Source organism: Triturus cristatus, chromosome 8 (genome assembly GCF_964204655.1).
Source record: "Triturus cristatus chromosome 8, aTriCri1.1, whole genome shotgun sequence".
Lineage (NCBI taxonomy): Eukaryota > Metazoa > Chordata > Amphibia > Caudata > Salamandridae > Triturus > Triturus cristatus.
The window spans coordinates 78,139,889-78,162,418 of record NC_140591.1 but is presented as its reverse complement, the minus strand read 5'-3'; the positions used below and the strand labels follow the sequence as shown (position 1 = coordinate 78,162,418).

The following is a 22,530-nucleotide window of genomic DNA, read 5'->3' as shown; positions in this document are numbered from 1 at the left end:
CAGCGCTCCGTCCATCATCCCCTTGTGTTCGCTTTGTTCGACCTAAGTTGGCAGGGTATGCCCAGACGTGGACCCTTGCTCACTTTGCCACTGCATCCAAGGTAGCCTGGCTGATGAGGGATGTTACCCCAAAACCAGTCCCAGGATGCTTGTTTCCAGTTCAGGGAAGACCTGGCTTGGCAGTTCGGGCTGGACAGTTCCCATGAGGCACAGGGTCAAGACTGATTCGCTCCGTCCATCATCTTGTGTTTGATACCATTTTTAGTACCAGCAAGGACTTTTCTGATGACACCCAGGGGTCTACGAAATCCAAGAGTCTTCCTCCCACCTTTATGTGACAGTCATGACTTTTGTGAGGGAGAAGTTGCTGGGGTGATTAAAAGCGGGGGCCGGAATTTTACAGCAAATGGGTCAGCATGGCTGTGACCTCCTACTGTGAAAAAGCTAACTGATCCTCTAAATGCTTTATGTAATCCAAACTCTATTCTCCTCAAAGGAGGTCAGATGGAGGCCAGCAGCTTCTATCCTCTGCTGATGTTTTGACCAGTTCTTCTAGCTGAGTACCAAAGAGCTTGCTGCTGTTAAATGGATTGTGAGTTAGCAAATACTTCTAAGAGTTGTCAACCCTCCAGTTTTTTAACAGAGATGACATCTGTCAGAAACTGCACATCCAGAGGCCGCCACAGCTTCACACAGACCATCAAACGAGACTCCTAAGAGGAACCTGACCTCCTGCTCCGTCATTGACAGTCTAGAGGCATAATCTTCTTCTTTCTGGAGTTCTTCTGCTACAACCTGAAAGTCATGCAGCAGGGACTTCACTGCACATTTGGCGTACGTTTCTCCTCTTAGCAAAAAGTTGAGTGCACCATACACTACTTTATCCTCTGAATCTACTTTCTTATCCATAGCAACAGATAGAGACACATCTTCAGATATTACTGTACCAGCCCTGCCACCAGGGAATCAACCTTGACTGACAAAGGAAATTGATTCTGAAACCCCTTCACAGTGTATCTTCTTGATCGGAATCTGTGGAATGACGTCCTCTCCGCATCTTCCCACTCTCTGGACAACAGGTTTCTAAACGCCTTGTGAATAGGCAGGGACTCCAGATATGTGTGTCTATATTCTGCAAAGAAATCTTCCTCATCAGGCTCAGCTGCAAACTTTGGCAAGGATAGAATGGCCTAAATATGCCTGATCAGGCCAGTAAGTGCAGAGTCCTGTACATATTCGTCCTTCTGATCTAGCTCTTTCTCAGAGCCATCAGTGTCGTGTGCTTGAGAAGAAGACTTCTTTTTTAGGGGACGGGGACCCTCTTTCGCCTTCAACGCAACCTCCAAAGCCTTACTTACCTTTTCCTGCACCATGCCCATCTGTTGCAGATCAGTATTAATATTAGCAGTACTGGCTCCATGCACTGAGTCATTCCTAGAGGAATTTGCCTAAATTTGCTTCCTTTTTGTGCACTTTTTCCCTCCACGATCACTAAGCGAGAGCAGCATGACCAGAGACAATCCATTGTTCAGTCTTAAATACTCTGCTTAGGCTCCCTACTTCCTGCTTTAACAGATGAGAATAGCAGCAATACCACCACCCTGACAGGTCACGGTGTCCATCAGTGAGAAAATGATTATAGAGATACCAGGACTCGAACCCTTAACTTTCAGAATGAGAGCCTAAGATCTTAACCATTATGCCACAAACTATGGTTAAAAAACAAAACGAATGGTGCCTACATGAAAGGCACACTATTTGCGCTATCTCAATCGTCCAGTGGGAGAGAGGCATACTGAAACTCGGTCCACAAGTAAACAAACGTGCTACAGGTTGCAGAGGAAGACCGATAAAGCAGGCCTATCTGCAGACCCTGGGAAGGAAAATTAAAAAACATTAATAGATAAATATTGAATAAAAGACAATAATAATAATAACACTTTCCCTATGGGCGAATGATAGACAAAAAGAAAAGGAAGTATAGTAGTTCACCCCGACTTTATGTGCCTTATACAGGAAGTGGAAACAAAGCAAACACAAGGAGATAATGGACGGAGCGCTGAAAGTTTTCAGACACTCACCCCCAGTCACACATCTGGGTTGAACCCATCATCATTCTTTAGCTCACTTCGCCACCCCAGTTCAGACCCAGCTATATGCAAATCAGTCTTGACCCTGTGCCTCACTGGATCAGTCCAGACCAAACTGCCAAGCCATGTCTTCCCCGGACCGGAAACCAGCATCCTGGGACTGGTTTCGGGGTAACACCCCTCATCGGCCAGGCTAGCTTGAATCCAGTGGCAAAGTGAGCAAGGGACCCATGTCTGGGCATACCCTGCCAACTTAGGGCAATCAAAGCAAACACAAGGAGATGATTGACGGAGTGCTGAAACTTCTAAGACACTCACCCCCAGTCACAGATCTGGGTTGAATCCATCATCATTCTCTAGCTCATTTCGCCACCCCAGTTCAGACACAGCTATATGCAAATCAGTCTTGACCCTGTGCCTCATGGGAAAAGTCCAACCGAACTGCCAAGCCATGTCTCCCCTGGACCCGGAAACAAGCCTCCTGGAACCGGTTTCGGGGTAACACCCCTCATCAGCCAGGCTAGCTTGAATCCAGTGGTAAAGTGAGCAAGGGACACACGTCTAGACATACCCTGCCAACTTAGGGTAAACAAAGCAAACACAAGGAGATGATGGACGGAGCTCGGAAACTTTTCAGACACTCACCCACAGTCACAGATCTGGGTTGAATCCATCATCATTCTTTTTTTATTTCCATATAGCTGTGTCTGAACTGGGGTGGCGAAGTGAGCTAAAGAAGGATGATGGATTCAACCCAGATCTGTGACTGGGGGTGAGTGTCTGAAAAGTTTCAGCACTCCGTCCATCATCTCCTTGTGTTTGCTTTATACAGGAAGTGATCATGTCGATATTGGTAGGGGTTAAATATTTGTTTTAAACTTTTTAATATGTTTTGCAGTTACGAACTCAGACCAAGGGTATTGGAGCGCCAGTTGCATTGCACAAAGTCACATTCATTTTCTTCGGCATGGGGAGATTAATTAATTTGCCCAGAATCACAGGATGTTGAGAAGACGCAGGACTTGAACCTGGTACCCCAGTTCCAACAGTAGCAGCTCTGGGCTTAACGCCCCATTCTCTCTGCCAGACTTATATGGGGAATGATATTAAAAGAGACTGTCACTCAGTATGTGAAAACTAGGGGTGCCACCTGGCTAGTTTATACCGGCATAATTGGTTTTTTAATGTCCCTGACGGTACAAAAATAAGAAAACTCACCTAATCTGGTATTTTTTCCTCTCATCAACACATACTTTTTCAGTATGGTTATGTGTGACATTTCCATTTAGTGTGTTGATGTGTGACATTACATTGCATATGTATTACACTTTGAGCAACACTTTACCATGAGTGAAAGAAGCAGTTATCATTATGTAATCATGCAGAACTGGCACATTACACACTTCTGTGCAAAGGAATAATCTGGAACCTTCAAGATTAAGGTGCTCATGCAAGGTCACCAACATATTTCCTTAATTCGTTTTTGGCATCATAACAAATATATGCCCATGTACATCTTGTAGAGGGAAAAGTGATGAGGTGGACAAAATATCACAAGGACCCTGGCACACTGAACATCTCAATGTAGAAATTCATGTGAGTGGTCAGGATTAATTTATATAGGAAGAAGGGGCCCTGCAACAGAACATGTAACCAAATAATGCTAAATCTGTAGTAAGGAACATAATAAATATGTCCATAGTTTATTTACGCTATAGGTATACAAATGTAAGAACTGTTTCATATAAGAGTAGCACATTGCCTCATCGAGCGTAGTACTCTCCAGTAACGTCATGCACATTTCATGCCATCTTGTTTAACAGCCATCAAAAAGAGACATACTTTCTACTGCTTGTTTGGAGAACATACAGCGTAACAACATTTAGAAAGTCTATGTGTTACATGCATCAAGCTACTTACCGGTAGCAAACGGGCCGATTCACGGGATCCGCCCCTTTGCGACCGGTAAATAGCCATTTGGGATGCATCAACCCCAAAGGCATTCGTAAAATAGGTACTCAAAATTTTTGCAATTACCTGTTTTGTGAATTTAGGGAATCACAATTTGCGAAAAATGCACAAAATTGCATTTTTCTAATTGCCATGTGGTGCATACACATGCCCTTGGGGCATGTGTGTGCTCCACATGTGCACACATACCATTTTTGGGGGTGCCATCGCGTGGCCTTTTGGCCCCCTAGCACCCTTGAAATTGTATTCGCAATTTGCGATTATCTATTTGGTAATCGCAAATTGTGAATGCTTTCCCATTCATTCCTATAGGCCTCAAGACCCATAGGAATGAATGGGAAAGCATTCCCTAATAACGAATCGCAATTTGCGAATCGCTATTAGGGAATGTGTAGAAATCGCTATTTTTTCTGCGAAACCTACATGCATAAGGAATTGCAATTCCTTATTTAGCGATTCTTTAATAATCGCCATTAAGGAATCGCAATTCCTTTGCTTGATGCACGTGGCCCTATGGCCTTTATTTTAAAACAAACAGTGGCGGCTGGCATGACTCGTGGGTGGCGGGCGCAGGGTAGCGCAATTAAAAACAAACAAACATTACAACACTTACCTTGCCGCCGGTCCCACCGCCGCATCTCAGCTCCTTGCTCCTGCTCTCATCGTGGGACAGGAAGCCAGGCTCCCCTGACCAATCACAATGCTGCAATGCAGTGTTGTGATTGGTTTTGAGTGTCCTAGTGGTACGCTCAATCAGAGACTGGGAGCCTGGGCTTGTTGAAAGTGCGCAAGACTGGTTTGGGCGGCCCGAGAGGGCAGACCAAACAGTCATTGTGCACTTAGGAGTGGGCAAACCTCTCCTGCCCTGCGTGAGCAGAGCAGCCCTGCCCGCAAAGGAAGGAAACAAAACATGATAATAACTAAAAATTATCATCATTTTATATTTCTTTTCCTTTGCACTGCTCAAAGCATTGGGGCGACGCTTCTCCGCCTTAGCAGAGGAGCGATAACTTTGATCATGAAGCAGTGCTTTAATGGCCTCCCCACGTAGTAGGGGTCTAAACTGGAATGGCATGTAGAGCAAAAAAACAATGGATTTAGGCCCAGATCCCTGTACTGGGGTGAATGTATGACATTGTTCAGCCTTCTGTCCATCAATTGTTCTTTTTTAATTTGTTCTCCCGACGTAGTAGACCACCCAGCAGACTGAGTGTCACATAAATTACTTTGTTTACTGTGACAATGTCACTGATCACAGAACACACTTTACAGCAGCAAGATGAATTCACTTAATTAAAAGCATTGTTAGGACACAATGTCATCTGACCGGAATGATGTCTGGCCTAAGGGGCAGGCTACCTGGGTGGTGCCCAAGACTAGGATTCATGCCATCGCTGCAGAGACAGTGCAGTAGAGATTCCCTTTGTTTGTCTTGTGGAGAGCCCTCGGGCAGAACAGCCTCAGATTGGCCCATATTATTCCTGCTGTCATTGATTGAGCCAAAGCAGTCAGTAGCTTCGCAATTGTGGCCACTAAAATAGCTCCTCTAGGAGCAAGATGAAACTCTCATTGAAAGCAGCGCCTTTTTAAAAAGCCAAAATCTGTAGCGGAGCTCTGAATGCAGCCTCGTTGAATGTGCCTTGTACTTGGGCTACAACAAACGATGGATTTAACCCAGATCTCTTGACTGGGGGAGAATGTATGCATTGTCAGCATTCCGTCCATCATTTGTTTGTTGATGTACTTGGGCTGTCCTCGCATTCTGTGCCAGGACCGGAGGCTCCGATAATGTTTCTGAACCTATACTACTCAGAAAAAACAGCACCCAATCAAAAAACAGTAAAGCATACACGCTACATTTCCCATGAGGCTTTGAACCACCCCTTTAACCCCTTCGCCGCGGCACGAATTTTGCCGCGGCGCTGGGGGGGGTTCGGGGTGAGCGCGGCGCCGCCATGCTCATGACGGAACCACTCCATCATGAGCCATGGGCGCGCTGTGCTCATGACAGAGTGGTTCCGTCACGACTCCGCCCACTTGCATTATTCGCCCGCACAGGCGGGGAATCAGCGCCGCGTGGGCGGAGCGGCCGCAACGGCCGCAGCATTGCGGAACCACTCCGTCATGAGCACACGGCGCCCGTGGCTCATGACGGAGTGGTTCCGTCATGAGCAGGCAAGGGGTTAATAAACTCACCAATCATCTGGTAACATCTAATACAAAATAGAGAGGCACCATCTTCCTGCCTCTTTCTTTGCTGCTCCACATTCAAGATAAGTGGCTCTCTATTTTGTCGACATTGCTTCAGATTATAATTGTCATAGGATTGCATTTTATATGTGCCGGTGGCTTCACCGCTTATTACCCGCTTGCCTGAACGGTGGTTATTTCTATTCGGTGCATCTTGCGCCTTACTGTTATGGGCTGACTTCTGTTTGTTTCACCCCTTTCTTTCATGGTTTACTTTTAAGTTTACCTTTCCCTCGGCGTTCGGAGTACGCCGCTTGTTTCCCTTTATGTTTTTGCCTGGGGCGCTTCCTGCACAGCTGCACTACAAGCGGCAGCCCATCTTCGGAGCGAGGTTGCGTGTGTAGCCCAATTGGGCTACACACGCATACCTCTATGGAAGCCTGCTCGAGCCGCCTGGCAGCTTCCAATGGCATTGCTGGAGCCACCTCTCCACAAGCTATAACAACAGGGGATCTGCAGCTCTCTGTTACCGGGGCATATTTTTCCTGCTATCCACAAAGAAAATTCAGATGCCTGGTGAATTCCAGTCCCCAGTATAAGTCCTGCAGAGCACGCAGGGGTAACTGTGATAGCCTGCAACCAGCTGAGTGCTCGCAACTGATGCCCTGTCTCTGAGCTGAGCAGGACTGTAAAGATTATTCTTTCTGGTCAACCTCTCCCATTGCAAACAATATAGATTTGTTTTCCCGGTTGACCTGCGCTTCCCTCTGGGGATTCTGAGTGGGGTCTTGCTTCCTCTGGCGAGGATGTCGGCTTATGAGACCTATTATCAAGGTCTGGCAGCCAATGGCCCTGATGAGGATGAGGACTATTGTTATGAAGACGGAATAGAGGTCATTATTGATATGTCAGTCCAGAAATCTCTAGATAAGACCCTCACCTCAGCACTCCTACCCATTTCTCAATGCTTAGATGAGCTGGCAGGGCGTTCAAATCCTCCCCCCTCAGTGATCCCCCCCTTTCCCCTTCCGTACCTGCTTCGCCACATGTGAAGGTAATTGCCAGAGTGACAGAAGGGACTTTACCTGATCATGCTTACAGTGCAGGCGCACCTTCCAATCCCTATCTTCCCCCACCCTCTCTTCCTTCAGCTCCTGTTCCAGTCACCGACACAGACACTGATACTTGTCGTCTCAGGGATGCCAACCACGCAAACGATCAAGAAGCCCAAACACTCAATTTCTACCTCTTTGGTTTCTCTCTTCACTTTTGACCCTCTGACATTCTACATTCGAGGTCCTCTGATTGGTCCCCTGCTCCTACAATGGCAGAATATATGCAATAAATCTGCGGCAATGTTTTGATAAGGAAGTGAGGTCCCGCTTATGCTCTGAATGTCCTGGGCCAGATTTGCTCAGCCCTTACCTCCGACATTGATACTTCCATGCAAACCTTCCTTAAAAAGTACAATAAAGACCTGGAAAAGGGCATTGACCATGCACTTCATGCAGGCCAAGACAAGCTCTTGACGTTTCTGGTCCCTTGGCCAAGATATTAGAATTGGCCCTCCAAGCTCAGGAGACTGGGGCTCCTGTTCATCTACTGGGCAATGCCAACTGTGCACTGGCTTCGGAACGCCAAAAATCTGTACTTCTTAGAATTGATCCTCAGCTTGTGGTGTTAGCTTCTGCAGAACCAGGTCCCCTGGCAGAAGGCCAGTTGTTTGGTGACTGCTTTTTTAAAGATCTAGCCAAATTCATCAACACATTCACCTCGCGAGACAAATCCCAAACCTCCCTCAAACGAATCTCTAAACCCCTTTCTGGCAAGGTCCTCCTTGCGGATTTCACCCCAAACGTAGAGGCTACACCCAAGATCTGGCCCAAGCAGGGTTTTACCCTACAAGATCCAGTGGTTTACGGGGCCAATTTAATGAAGGAGTCAACAAACGTTTCTGAAATTTCGACAGCCAATCTACAGGTAATGATTCCAAGGACAAACCCCTTTTTCCTCTGGGAGGCAGACTGAAGTACTTTATTCACAATCGGGAAAAGATTTCTTCAGACTCTTGGGTTCTAAACACTGTCCAGGGTTATCAGATAGAACTGTGTCACCCTCCCTTTCAAGATTCTCTCCCTCCCCCTTTCTGTTTTTCCCAACAAGATGAGTCTTTTATAGACGCAGAGCTTCTGGAACTTTTGTCAAAACAAGCAATTGCACTAACGTACCCTCACCCGAAGGTTTTTGCAGCAATTTATTTTTAGTACAAAAGAAAGGGGGCAGTGAAAGTTTAGTGCTGAATCTCAGACTTTTCAACCCTTTTGTAATTTATCATCTCTTCAAGATGGAGGGCATCTATCTATTAAGGGATCTTTTGCAGGAAGGAGACTGGATGGTTCGCCTAGATCTGAAAGACGCTTATCGGTCAGTCCCTATTTGCCCCTCTCACCATCTGTATCTACAATTCTACTGGAAAGGCCTTTGGTACCAGTATCAAACTCTCCCATTCGGCATCTCCTCGGCTCCCTGGGTGTTCACCAAACTTCTGAAACCAGTGGTGGTTCGTTTAAGAGAGATGGGGGTTCGCATGATCATCTATATAGATGACATGCTCCTACTGGCCCCAGATCGTTCCCTTTGGTTGACTTATTTGTCTTGGACGATGTTCCTTCTTCAAGAGCTGGAGTTTGTGATAAACAACGTGAAGTCCATGATTGTCCCCTCCCAACAGGTCCTGGGATTCCAGGTGAATTCCATCACGGCGCAACTACTTCTTCCTCCTTCGAAAGTGAAGTCCATCAAGAGGGAATTGAAATCGACTCTGTCAAAACAGATGGTGTCTTTGAGATCCCAGATCGTGGGGTTGCTAGCATCTTCGATTCAAGCAATTTTTCTGGGTCCATTACACTACAGGGCCCTTCAACATCGGAAAATTCACTACTTGCAGCAAGGCTTCAATTACGACCATCTGATCCCCTTAGCGGCCAAAGCCCAAGAAGAACTTCAATGGTGGCTCCTTCACATGGAGGCGTGGAATGGAAAAGCCATTTTTTCGGAGTATCACCAGACGTAGTCATCAAGTTAGATGCTAGTTGTTGGGGCTGGGGCGCTCGATGCAGAGACTTTTTTACAGGCGGAAAGTGGTCTGCAGAAGAATTATGACTTCATATCAATTGCCTAGAACTTCTAACAGGCTCTTTTGCCATTCAGTCAATCTCTCCCACCAAAAGAAGCTGGTGCATTCTTTTGTGGATGGACAATGTGTCGGCAGTCTGGTACATCAACGGCTTGGGGGAAACAGATCGCCCTGCTGGCCAACATAGCCCAAGACTTTTTGCACTTCTTACTTTCTTAGAAGATTACAGTCTTAGCAGAGTACCTTTCGGGCCAGGACAACTTAGTATCGGATTGGAATTCCAAATTCCTGAGGGACTACAGCGACTGTAGACTCCATCCTCAAATTTTCAAGATTATGTTAGCTTGGGGTCCATGCCAGGTGGACCTTTTTGCTTCCCAGCTAAAAACCCAACTGAAACGATTCTACAGTTGGAGACCAGATCCAATGGCCTTCCTCCAGTCATGGAGAGAGCACATGCATTACGTGTTCTGACCTTTTACCATGATCTCAAGAGCAGCTGCACAAATCTGATGCCAATCAGTGACTCTGGTTCTTGTTAACCCTCTGTGGAAGACACAGTCTTGGTTTCCGACTCTGTTGGAATTATCTGTAGCTCTTCCCATTTTTACAACAGCTATTCCTGGACCCACTGGGTGCGCCGCATCTGCTAATTCTCCAGGACCAACTAGTTTTCATGGTCTGGACGTTATCGAGAGACATGAACAGATTAAGGGACTATCAGCGGCGGCTTTATACACCAAGCTTGGGCTCCTTCCACCTACAAAAGATATTCTTCAGCATGAAAACAATGGGTGGATTGGTGCCTTCAACTGGAAGTGGATCCCGTGGGATCCGAATTGAAAGACGTACTGAATTTCGTTTTTGAATGTGCTGAATCTGGATTACATTACAGGTCAGTAAATAATTTTCGGTCAGCACTGTCAGCTGAACATAATCCTATTGATGGTAAATCCGTAGGTGTTCATCCTGTGGTATGCAAATAACTGAAGGGCATTAGGGTGGCTCGTCCCCTGAAACCAAGGTACACTTAGTTATGGGATGTTACAACGGTTTTGTCACTATTGGAGTCATGGCCTGATAATAATTACTTGACTTTGAAACAAATTTCTGATAAATTGACTATGCTTTTATGCTTGATTTCTTGCCGACGGGTGTCGGATATTCGTGCTCTGGACCTAACAGGTAGGTTGTTTTCTCGTGAGGGTTTTTTTTTATTATCTCAAAAAGGACAAAGACAATGTCACAATCTATTGATTATACTGTGTTTCCACACAATGCTCAAACGTATGTTGTAAAATGTTTGAAAAGTTTATGAGGAACGTACTTTGGTTAATAGAACTGAACCCCTTCGTCCCTTATTACTGGCTATACAAAAAGCGTTCCGCCCATTGGCCAGATGGGTTCGTTGGATCATGTCTGAGACTGGAATTGATGCTTTTGCTTTAGGTTCTAGATTGGAAGATATTTTTAGGGCGGCTGATTGGTCATCTGATTCCATGTTTAATTTTTTTTATCATAAACCTATTATGCATGCATCTTCAGTTGTTGTTGTTGGTGAGCTTTAAACCAGCATAATTGGAGCCTCTGGTCCTGCCATAGAATAGAAAATGTTCTAGCTTTTTGCGATAAGAATTTTAGATTCTATTAAAAGCACGGAGGCGAGGATTATCCCCCCCGTTGGGGCAGGTAAGATTTACAATCTCAGTATTGTCAAGATATAATTTGTGTGAAAAGTATCTTTTTGTTCCCTCCCTTCTTTCTATTCTTATGTCAAAGATGGGATTCAAGGTATTTTTCTCTTTTTGGATCAGATTCAAAACAAACTTAAGGGCCAGTGATTGTCTGTTTTCGCTGGTTGTTGTTTATCTCCATTTGGCTCAGTTTGGATTCTTCTTCAGTTTGGACGTCCGTTGAAATGGTGGTAACTCTCCGTTGAGAGTTTGGAACTGTGTGCTTCTCCTCTTTTTTTTATTTTCTTATATTTGGACTGCTTGTTCGCAAAGAAAGAGGAAGGAAAATGGTGCCTCTCTATTTTGTATTAGATGTTACCAGATGATTGGTGGGTTTATTAGAGGCGTGGTTCAAAGCCTCATGGGAAATGTAGTGCGAATATACTTTACTGGTTTTTCATTTGGCTGCTGTTTTTTCTGCATAGTAAAGATTGAGCAGCATAATCCACGTTGAAGATGAATACAGCTGATGTTATATAAAGTTCTACTTAAGAATTACAAATTTGCAAACATTTGTGACAAGAATTTTCAATTCTGTTAAGGACACGGAGGCACCGATTATGCTTCTCATTCCTTTACTGATATTTTCTCAGCAGCCAATATAAGAAAAGTAACCAAAACACTACAATACCCATGAGCCCCTTATAGGTCACATGACTAACCATAGAGTATCCCCTATATAAGCTCTAGTCAAGGTGACAGCATCATCTTTCTTTAACAAATCATCAAACAGTTAAGTCCATAAATAAACAGCTTGATACCGAAGAACCATCCTTAATGTGGAAGAACCTCCTCTTGAAGAGACAACTTGCAGCCCAACGGGGCTCAATATTCAAGACCTGGTTCCTGAACCAACTAGACGGGGTATCCTCCTTGAGAACGCGAAGACCCTCCATCAATGTAGACCATCAAGCTCTACTTGTTATCAGCACCTGAAAGTGTCAAGGATAAACCGTAACACCATTCGCCATCTCTGATATCACATCAAATAAATCAGAAAGGGAAGGGAAAAAAACATAAGAACAGGTATGCAGTATGAAGATACTAAGCAACAATATCATGCAATTTACAATGCAAATCGCTTGGGTGGGATAATCCTCGCCTCCGTGTCCTTAACAGAATTGAAAATTCTTGTCACAAATGTTTGCAAATTTGTAAGTCTATGTCAGGACCGGATGCTCCGATTATGCTTGTTTAAAGCTTAGCCACCACCACAGATGCCACATCAACAATAGGCATATAGTTAAAGGATTTAAACGTGGTCTCCGTTGACCAATCAGCTGCATTCATAATGCCTGAGAGGCTGACCCTTACAGAGAAAGCCTTAGACGCCATAACCTCTCAAGCTGAATGGGCTCCAAATTTTGATACATCAATACCCGCTTCGCTCATGAGCCAGCGCACCTATCTTGACAAGGTGGCTGGGGTTCACCGGGCGAAATGGCTTTTGCAGTGCAATTATCAATTGACCTTTCAAGTCTGTACGAAACTCAGCTGTACTCACCTCGTAATCTTTAAAACACTGCACAACACACAGTTTAGGATTGTTAGGGAAAACTGGGTAAGACACCGAAGAGGTATTACACTTGGTTCGCTTTGTGATCGCAAAAGTCACACCCTCTGGGGAAAAACCTACGTCCCGCTAGATCTAGCGCGCGTACATCTGAGACTCGCTTGCATGAAACCAGGCAAAGTAATATGGTCAATTTAGAAAATAGTTGTTTTTTGACAGATACTTATTGGAAGGCCAGTATTCCAAGATTCTCAGGACGGAAGAAACATCCCATAACTCTGAGTACTTGGGACAAGGGGGTTTGACCATCCGGATACCCCTGAGCAGTTTACATACAAGGGGATACTCTCCAACCAATTTGCCATGCACTGACACGTGACCTGCTGAGATAGCCGACCAGAAGTTTTTTACAGTTCTATAGGCTAAGCCCAAAGCTGCGATGGAAGCTAGTAAGTTCACAATCAAAGAGACATGTGCCTTAGCGGGATCCACTTCCCGTTGAGAGCACCAACTACACCATTGTTTCCAAGCTGATGAGTATCACTTGTGGGTGTTAGCCAACCATGCTTCGTTAATAAATTTGTCAGCGTCTCTTGAAAGTCCTGGGATCTTCCATCTGTCCATGAAACCCGCCAGGCTACGAGAGGGAGTTGCCCTGATTCTATCAATGGATGAGGGGCTTTCAGAGGGTCCAGCAACAGATTCCACAGCAATGCACAGAGCATCTCCAGAAGTACTAGAAACCATACCTGCGCTCTCCAGAGTGGGGTGATCAGTTTCAATTCTGATTGATGACGTCGGGTTTGTGCCAGAACTCTTGGAATCATCATGAATGGAGGGAAGGCATTGCACAGAGATGCCGGCCAGTCCTGCAGAATACATCCGTGGCCAGAGCCTCTGGATCCGGACGCCAACTGTAAAAGGCTGGGAGTTGTCTGTTGAGGCGTGAAGCGAACAGATCTATCTGACAAGGGCCCGAAAGACAGTTCAGTGACTGGAAAACCCAGGGATGGAGTCTGCAGTCGCTGAAGTCCCGCAGGTGCCGGGCGTGCCCATCGGCTACTTCATTGTTGCAGCCTGGAAGGTATTCCGCCAAAACCGAAATTCTGTGTTGAAGGCAAAAGTGCCAGAAATCTTTGGCAATCTCCGCCAGAATCCGGGACCTCGTCCCCCCATAGTCTGTTCACGTAGCGTGCCACTCACACATTGTCCATGCGAAGCAGGATACAACAGTCTGTCTTTCGAGGTGAAAGGCAGCGGATTACAAAGGAGCCTGCCAGAAGTTCCATACAATTGATATGCAATGAAAGCTCCTCCTGTGACCAACGGTCACCAATGGAAATCTGACCGCAACAGGCTCCCCAACCCCACCGGCTGGCATCGGATTCTATCACTACATCTGGAGTGGATCCGAAGATGGCCCTGCCGTTCCAGGCCTCCATGTGGTCCAGCCCCCACAACATCTCCAACCGTGCCTCCTTGGAGAGAGGGATCTGCTCTGTGTATCCGAGGCCTTTCTGAAGATGCCGAATCTTGAGCCGTTGGAGCGCTCAGTAGTGAAGGGGACCCGGGAATATCGCTTGAATAGAGGAGGCTAACAGTCTGACGGCCTGTGCTACTGAACTCAATGACACACTCTGCTTGTGCAAAATAGACCTCAACTCTCTCTCTCTCTTGATAGACCTGATTTTCGGAGCTGGCAGCAGGAGTTGGCAACTCCGGGAGTTGATCAGAAAACACAAAAAACTCAATCCATTGAGCTGGAACTAAAATTGTTTTTTGTGGGTTTACAATAAATCCGAGACTCTGTCATAGGTTGATCGCTCATTCGAGAGGGGTCATCACCAGTTGAGGGCAGCGAACCATGATGATGATGTTGTCTAAGTATATGATCAGACAAACACCCTGTGCTCTCAATGATTCCACAACTGGAGAGTGGAGTTTTGTGAAGCACCAAGGTGCTGACGAGAGGCCGAAGGGGAGGACTCTATATTCGTAACAAACTCCTCGCCAAAGGAACCTCAGAAAATGTCGATGTGGTGCGTAGATGGGAACAGACAGATAAGCATCTTTCAGGTCTAAACGTACCATTCAGTCCCCCTCCTGAAGGAGGTTGCGCAGAAGATGCCCTCCATCTTGAAATTCCGATGTACTACCTATCCATTAAAATCCTTTAGAGTTAAAACAAGCCTGGATCCACTCCCCTTCTTCTCGAATAGGAAGATGCTGCTGATAAAGCCCCGGAGTGAGGGTCTGTGGCCACTGTTGCCCTTTTCCTTAGGAGAGAATCTATCTCTTCAGAGATAAAGTCCTGATCTTGTTGGGAAAAATACATCTGGGGGGGAGGAAAGTCCTGACTGGGGGAGTTGTAAAGCTCTAGCTTGTACCCCTGCACTGTCTCTAAGACCCATGCATCTTATGAGATTGTGTGCCAAGTGTGTAAAAAAACTGTATCCTGCCCCCCAACATTACTTCTGTACATGGAATCAGTCTCACATGAATTTCCGGCATCCTGCTGACCGCCCTGATTCCCTCCGTATCTGCCCTTCTGGAATCTGTTCTTGGAACACTGGGTCGGGTAGAAGGAGGAGTTATTATTGTAATTGGAATCCTGGTAGCCGCCTCATTGCTGGTGGTATTGAACACGCGGGGCGCCTTGGTTGTAACCACGGCCGAACGACTGCTCTCAGTATTGTCCGGCCCTGCCGAAAACCAGACGGAAAGCCCATTTGAGAGATCCTTGAGCTTTGTTCAACTCACTGAAGGTGGCGACGAACTTAGTAAGCTCTTTAAGGAAGGGCTGACCGAAGAGAACGCCCTGGGCTATGGGCCCTGACTCCGAGGAGGAGAGCTTTGCTAGTTTGGGGTCCAGCTTTAGTAAAATGGAGCGCTGGCCTTCGCGGAGTTCCGCATTACCAAGCTGGCATACAGCCCTCTGCGCCCATCCAATCAATTCCTCCAGATCTATTGCCAGTACAGACTCTTTGGCTCTAAAGCCCAACTCTAGTATATTTGTCAATGGGTCCGTCAAGTCCAAAAGTTTTTCCTGGCATGATCTCCATGCTCGGTCAATGCCCTTTTTAGGGTCTTAGGTGTATTTCTTCAAGTACGTGACCATAGAGGGGTCTATCTCCTGTGTCTCCGCCACCTTTCCTGGCAGATCAGGCCTTGGGCTGATCTGTGCCGTGCACTTGCGTCCTTGTCAAACGCCTGTCTAAGGTGAGCCTGGACGTAATCGGCCACTTCTTGGAGTGGGAGCCAGGCAGTGAAGTTGGAGTGCACTATCTCCGCCCGCTCGAAGATAAGGAGCTTAGGTTGTGAAGGGGTCTCTACGTGACGCTCCTTCTTTGATCTCTTAGAGGGTCTAGGAGCCTCTTCTTGGTCGGACGTATGGGCAGAGGAGGTGTCATCGTCGTCATCCTGAGGTAACTCAGTGACAGTTGCCTCCTTATTGGGGGTGACATAATCATGTTCGCCCTCCATTGTTCTGGCTAATCTTGCGAAGTCCGCAGCGTGGAGATTCCAAGCCCCTTTCCCACTGGCTTTGGGGCTACTGCCCTAGCTGGGAAGCCAGCCGTGTTGCTGTGCATAGCCACACAAGTGATGATTCAGCGGCTCTATGGCCCTCACCAGGGTCTTATTCACAGAATACTGCACTCCTGCATCTAGCACCTCCACGAGGTCTTGTTCCATGGACCCAGAGGGTTCCTCCTCAAAGTATTCCTCATAATAGAACTCCGATATGATGGCACACAGTTGTGTGGTAAACTATTCCACAGGAGGATTGCCTGTTTAAATTTCACAGGTGAGGCTTATAATCAGTCTGAGGGTATAGGAATTCAGGGGGAGTGGGCAACCCCAGGCAAGCCAAATATAATATGTTAGAACTTATAATGTGGAGGGAGGGCTTGCCAGATCCACTCTAGGCAGAGCCTATGCTTATTAATACAGCCCCACACACACTGGACATGCCAGGCGTCATCGGGAGCTGGTAAAGAGCCAAAATTGTGATAAGAGCCAGAAACCTGGCTCCCGCGTTCATTTAAGCCCGAGTATTAATTTTAAAATGGGAAAAATGGCTGCCGCGTATGCGCTGTGTCGTTACCGCAGAATGAGGACTGCGCGTTCGCCTGACGGGCGTCCTCGCTCCCTTTCCTCCCGGTCCACTCACTGAACAATGCGGGCGCGAGACGCCCGGTCAGGGAGGCAAGGCGCTCCCACAGGCACGAACGGATCCTAGTCTGCGTTTGGCAGGGTTGGGGAAATGCTATAAGGCAAGTGCAAATTTGGCTCGAGGGCCGCCGTGAACAACTGCAATAGCAGGCAACTTTCAGTCAGACCCAAAACATTAACATTTATAGCGTTTACAATCGCAATAATCAATCCAAATATCAGCAGCGGCCCGTGCAGGTAAGAGCGGTGGGCGGTGTGGCTGGGTAGGGGAGAGGGTATTTTAACAGGCAACGATGTGGGAAAAATCATTATTTATTTAATTTTCCCTCGTGGTCGTCTGTCGAAATCCCCTACCACCGCCCACCGTTCTTACCTGCATGGGCCGCTGCTGCCAAATATTAACCCATAAACCACCGTTAGTGTAAACCACAAAAACAATAAGCAGTGATGGGAAAGCTCTTAACTGGCTGCGGAGCAACAAAGAAAGAGGTCACTGACACTGTCACCGTGACTAGAGCTTATATAGGGGCTATTCTATGGTTGGTCATGTGACCTGTAAGGGGTTCATGGGTGTTGTAGTGTTTTTGTTACTTTTCTTTAATTGGCTGTTGAGAAAATATCAGTAAAGAAATGAGAAGCATAATCGTTGCCTCCGGTCCTTAAATTGAATCTTAAAATGCTAACAGGTGGCCGGTATTTTTCTCTGAGAAAAGTGACAACCATAGTAAAGACTGGTACAAAGAAGACTGTCGAGGAGGTAACAAGGGCGTAGGTAAAAATGTCAGCCGCAGAGGTTCATGGTCGCGTCTTTATATGCCAAGTTCTGCTTCTGTCCTGTCCCTTATAACCTTGTTTGTAAGCCCTATTTCTGTTTCCATGGCCGATCAGCTCCGCGCTGCGTGCTGGAAACACACGTAGCCTTGAAGAATGCCCTAAGCGGCGTAAGCTGAGCAAGTGCGGTATTGAAAGTAGCGCAGTTGTCGTAGCGAAAGGGTTTGACTTTGCAAATACGCTCGCGCCTCCGACGCATGCGCATATGCTACATGAGAGGCTGTGGCTTGACTGACGCATGCGCAGTCCTCAGCCGCGGGTCACAGCGCCCGCAAGATGGCGAACTACAAGCCTTCGTCGTTGGCTTCTATGCCACCCACCTTGGACCCAGGAGAGTACTACGAGGTGACCCCAGAGCAGCGAAGGGCGCAGGAGGAGCGGCTGGCCTTCAGGTCACAGATGAAGCGGCAGTACCAGCTGCAGTTAAACGATCCTCACCGCAGGCACTTGATTGTGAGTGGGAGTGCAGCACCCGGGGGGGAAGGGGGTGTTAATCCCATGTCCATGTGCTGCTGCTGGCCAGGATTTTTCCTTTTGACTTCTGGAATTTGTATTCATGTTTTATAATGATATTAAGAAGACTACAAGTCCAGAATTCAAAGCAAGCCCACACTGGAGAAGTACTTCATATATGGACTTGGGAATATGGCAGGGTTAATATATATGGACCCATTCTACACGAATTTGCAGAGCACAGCGCATAATACTACCGCGGTGCAGCAAACCAATGTTCCTGTACAACACAGAAATCTAAAGTTTTCAGTCCGGCTCATCTTTATCCCATCATAAGAATGGCTAACAAGTACCAGCATGTAATACAGCCTGTGTTAGCTGGATACACTTCCCTTCATACACTAGCATAAAGCAGTCCACACGCTATTATAGCCCGCCAGCAGCATTGCGAGCTTTCCATATCCTGGAGTATCTTGAAGTTCTCATATTAGATTGTATGCAAGTGTAGATGCAACATTTGGCGTATTTTCATGAATTATGTGAGCCACCACTAGTGTGTTGGGTCCAGGTTTGGAGGTGCTAACTGGCATATTTTATCTTGTTCTGATCGCCTCATGTGGGGGATTGTGTTGAGTTTTGTAAATCACGACTAGTGTGTAGTGTTCAGGATACCACACGTAGAATTTTGCGTTTTAGTTCTGAAGGCCACACTTGAAGTATGGTAAATTATTTACGAAAATCACCTTTTAAGTCATCAAAATGTATTTAAAAGAAAATAGATCTGCAGATGTAGATTATTCTTTTATTCAACAAACGATGCGCAATCAGTTAGGCTACAGACAGTGTCGTTAAACTATTGCTTGTTTATATATGCTTTATGCAATCAAACCACACAGCCAGAAATCTGAAAAACATTGTGATAGTCATATTAAAGTACAGTACTAATTCAAATGGAATCCAGAGTCGAGAACAGTGTATGCAGACTGTAAACACATGACAGGATAACTTTTGTTTTAGGCACTCCCAAATCTCTTGCAGTTGCAGCAGAATAGGCACGCTGTCATCTAGTGATCTGGCCTTATGCATAGAAAAACAAAGGATTTTGAAACTGCTGTTTAATTGCTTTTCAAGTGCTAATTCAAGGAAGAATGTGCTACTTCGCACTTATTGTAAGTGGCTAGCTGATTAGACTGGTGGCAAATATGAGCAGAAGAAGGAAAAGACAATTGAAGAGGAAGTGGGTTGGATGCACTACCTGGGCTGAGAGAGTTGTTGAAAAGGTTCATGAACAGCATAGGTTTTCCTTAAACAGGCTGAACTCTGATGTAAATCAAAAGTTCCAGAAGTGTGATATAGATTTGGGCCAAATGTTCAGCTCATTCATGCCCTGCATGAAGATACATCGCACACATAGTTTATACAAGAGATAGCGTGTGTTTATTCTCACTCTTCCTTTCTCTCCCTCCCTGTTCTCCCCCCCCCCCTTTTTTCAGGCTTAAAGCGCCGCATACATTATGCTAAAAAAAGAAGTAGAGAACTTGGTTCGTTTCGAGGTTTTGGGTGAAGAGCAGTTCCTTTTATATGGAACACTCTACAACACCACACTACCTACACTCCAAATCTGCTCACCTCAAATGTCTGTTTTTCTAGCAGTGTGTTTTAAGTATCGGATTAGCATAGTGCTATCCACGCCGAGTTAGAAAAGTGAGGAAGCCCTTTCCTATTTTTACAATAGTCTTTAAGCATAGAATTAGTGTAGTGGCATCCACACCGAGCTGTGTGATCTGCCCAGAGTTCCCTACTACCTTGTCTGCATGTTTTATGCAGCACTCTCAGCCTGAAAGGGTATTGCTTTGACTTGTATTGGATGTTTCCTTGTCTGGTCAAAGCCATGTCTCTATCAGAAGGTCTAATAAGAGCTAAACTGATGTGTCAGTGACTGTTTTTCTTCATTCCAAGTTCTCTTGTATATTTTACCAATTGAAAGCTGTAATACTGTGCCTGGATTTGTAAAAGGCTTTTGTAATTTTGCGGCTCGGCGTGGATGGCAGTAGCTAATCCTATCCCTAAGACTTTGCTGTAAAAATGCCAAAGAACTTTGCCACTTCTCTAGCTCCGTGTGGATGGCACTATGATAATCCTATGCTTGAAAACTGCTAGAAAAACAGACATTTGAGTTGAGCAACGTTAGCGTGCCGGTGATGTTGTATAGTGTTCCATATACAGGAGCTGCTCTCCACCTAAAACTTGGGAATTGCACAGAATATAGATAGATGGATCTATATCTCCCTTTCAAAAACGGCCCACTTTACCAACAATGGGCGCTCCAGGCAGTGCGTATGCGGTACGGCAGAGCCATTCCGTTTCAATTTTTGCACACCATCTACCGAGGAAGAAATTCCGCTCGCACTCACGAATAGAATAACGTTGAAAAGTAATACATTTGAAGCTTCGATTTAATCAGCATGCCAGTAATTCTCTGTGCGTTTCAGTCTCAGCAGAGACCTTGCTCACGAGGTAGACAACCCAACAAATGCCGCATTTTTATTTTTTATTTTAAATGTGCATGACAACCTTTTGCATCACTTCCTGCAGCATTCTGCAAAGCATTCTGGATATTGTAGTGCATATAATTAAAACCATAAGCATTTTTATGTGAAACACACAAATCCTAACATGTGATAAACCCCTTAATCATCATGCCAATCGTGTTAGTTCTAATACATGGATTATTTAACAGATTGCTCGATTATGACCTGCTCTTTGTTTCCTCATTAGGCACTGTAACATAAACATTTACATTGCTGTTTTTCAACAGTTGCCCGTTTCTGCCTATTAAATTTGTAAGATACCGACCTCCCAGTAGGTACATGTACGTGTTACCAGTTATACAATCCTGCCCTCCAGTGGGCATACCCAATATTTCTTACTCATTTCTGACTCAGAACCCTACCCACCAATGGGTTTGTACTGACAGCCGTTCATAATCATGTTAATCGCATATTAATTTCATCAAAGTAATCCTTGTATCACATTTATATCATTATATCCAACATCTTGCGTGTGGGTTTACTATTGGTCTAAAAAATAGTAATTACTGTGAAATGTGACCCCAAACTAATTCCCAAAATCCCTAAGTGCATTTTAAAATAAAGGGAAGCAGAAAATATTTTTGGCAATTTTTAACAACTAGAATGACGATTCTCCAATTATCATACAGAGAGAATCGTGATTTCATTAAAGACAACAGAGGCTGACATTATGCAATAACTTTTATTGCTGCCCAAGATATGCAGCCTTTCAAAGTGTAACCATTACATTCCAATCAACATAACAATGTGCCATAGCAACCAAATATCTTCCTCTTAGAGATGCGAAAAAAATAGGACAACTTCTTCACGTTAGGTGTCGTTCTGAATTTACAGAGAGGATGAGTCTGAAAGAGAAAAGAAAATTGGTAGACAAAAAACATATTGACTGACATTTTTTTTTGTTTTTGTTTTTAAATGTATATCCACCAGGAAGTGGTGGGAGGGATAATGTCAGCCTCCGTTGTCTTTAATGAAATCAAGATTCTCTCTGTATGATAATTGGAGAATCGTCATTTCATTACAAGACCGGAGGCTACATTATGAAAGTTTAAAGCTTCGCAGTACTACATTGCTTACATGTTCTACAGGCTTAAGGTAGAATTTAACAAAAGTGGAAGCATTTGACCAGTCTGCTGCTTTAAGGATATCTGAAAGTGAGCCTCCAACCCCCCCCCCCCGCCCACCCCCAGAAAACCTTGCTGGCCATAGCTCCTCGTGAGGAATGTGCACCAAATTTCTATAGATCTATACCTGCTTCCAACATCACTGTTCTAACCCATCTAGAGATAGTAGCAGAAGAGACTGCCTTGTAGGGTTTAACAAAGGAAATCAGTAACTGGTTTTCATTTATAGGTCTAAAAACATTCATTTTTTCTAAATATATTTTCATGCAACTTACCACACAAAGTTTGGGACAGTCAAAAAAGAAAGGATAGAAAATATTTTCCGACATAGTTTTGGTTCTTTTCCATATTTTAAATAGTACCCCATCAGGAGAGTAAAACCTATTTGATATTTCTAACGCTTTAACATCAGATACTCGTCTAAAAGATATAAGGCAAAGTAGAGTAGCTAACTTAATAGAGAGTTGTTTTCTCGTAAGGGAAGAATTATCAGGCCAAGAAGAAAAAAGCTCAAAAACAAGATTTACGTTCCATAATGAATCATATTTGGCATTAGGTGGACGTTTGAGTCTTCTACCTTTCATCACTCTATGAATTAGGGGATCAGTACCGATAGAGAAGTCATTTAATAAGGAATGTCCTGCAGAAATAGCTGATCTATAACAATTAACCGTTCTATAGCAAAGTCCTGATTTAAAGAGGTCCGCTAAGAAGTTTGCTACATC

The 22,530-nt window shown here is 45.2% G+C and overlaps 1 protein-coding gene across 1 annotated transcript in view; it reads left to right on the top strand.

The window, feature by feature from the left end:
* Positions 1-17,759: 17,759 nt before the first annotated feature.
* Positions 17,760-22,530, top strand: part of NDUFB4 (NADH:ubiquinone oxidoreductase subunit B4) — a 42,692-nt gene continuing 37,921 nt past the window's right edge. The window contains exon 1 of the mRNA XM_085621045.1: positions 17,760-18,090. Within this exon, the coding sequence (XP_085477171.1) occupies positions 17,914-18,090 (177 nt within the window). The 5' untranslated portion in view covers positions 17,760-17,913. The remainder of the gene's footprint in view (positions 18,091-22,530) is intronic.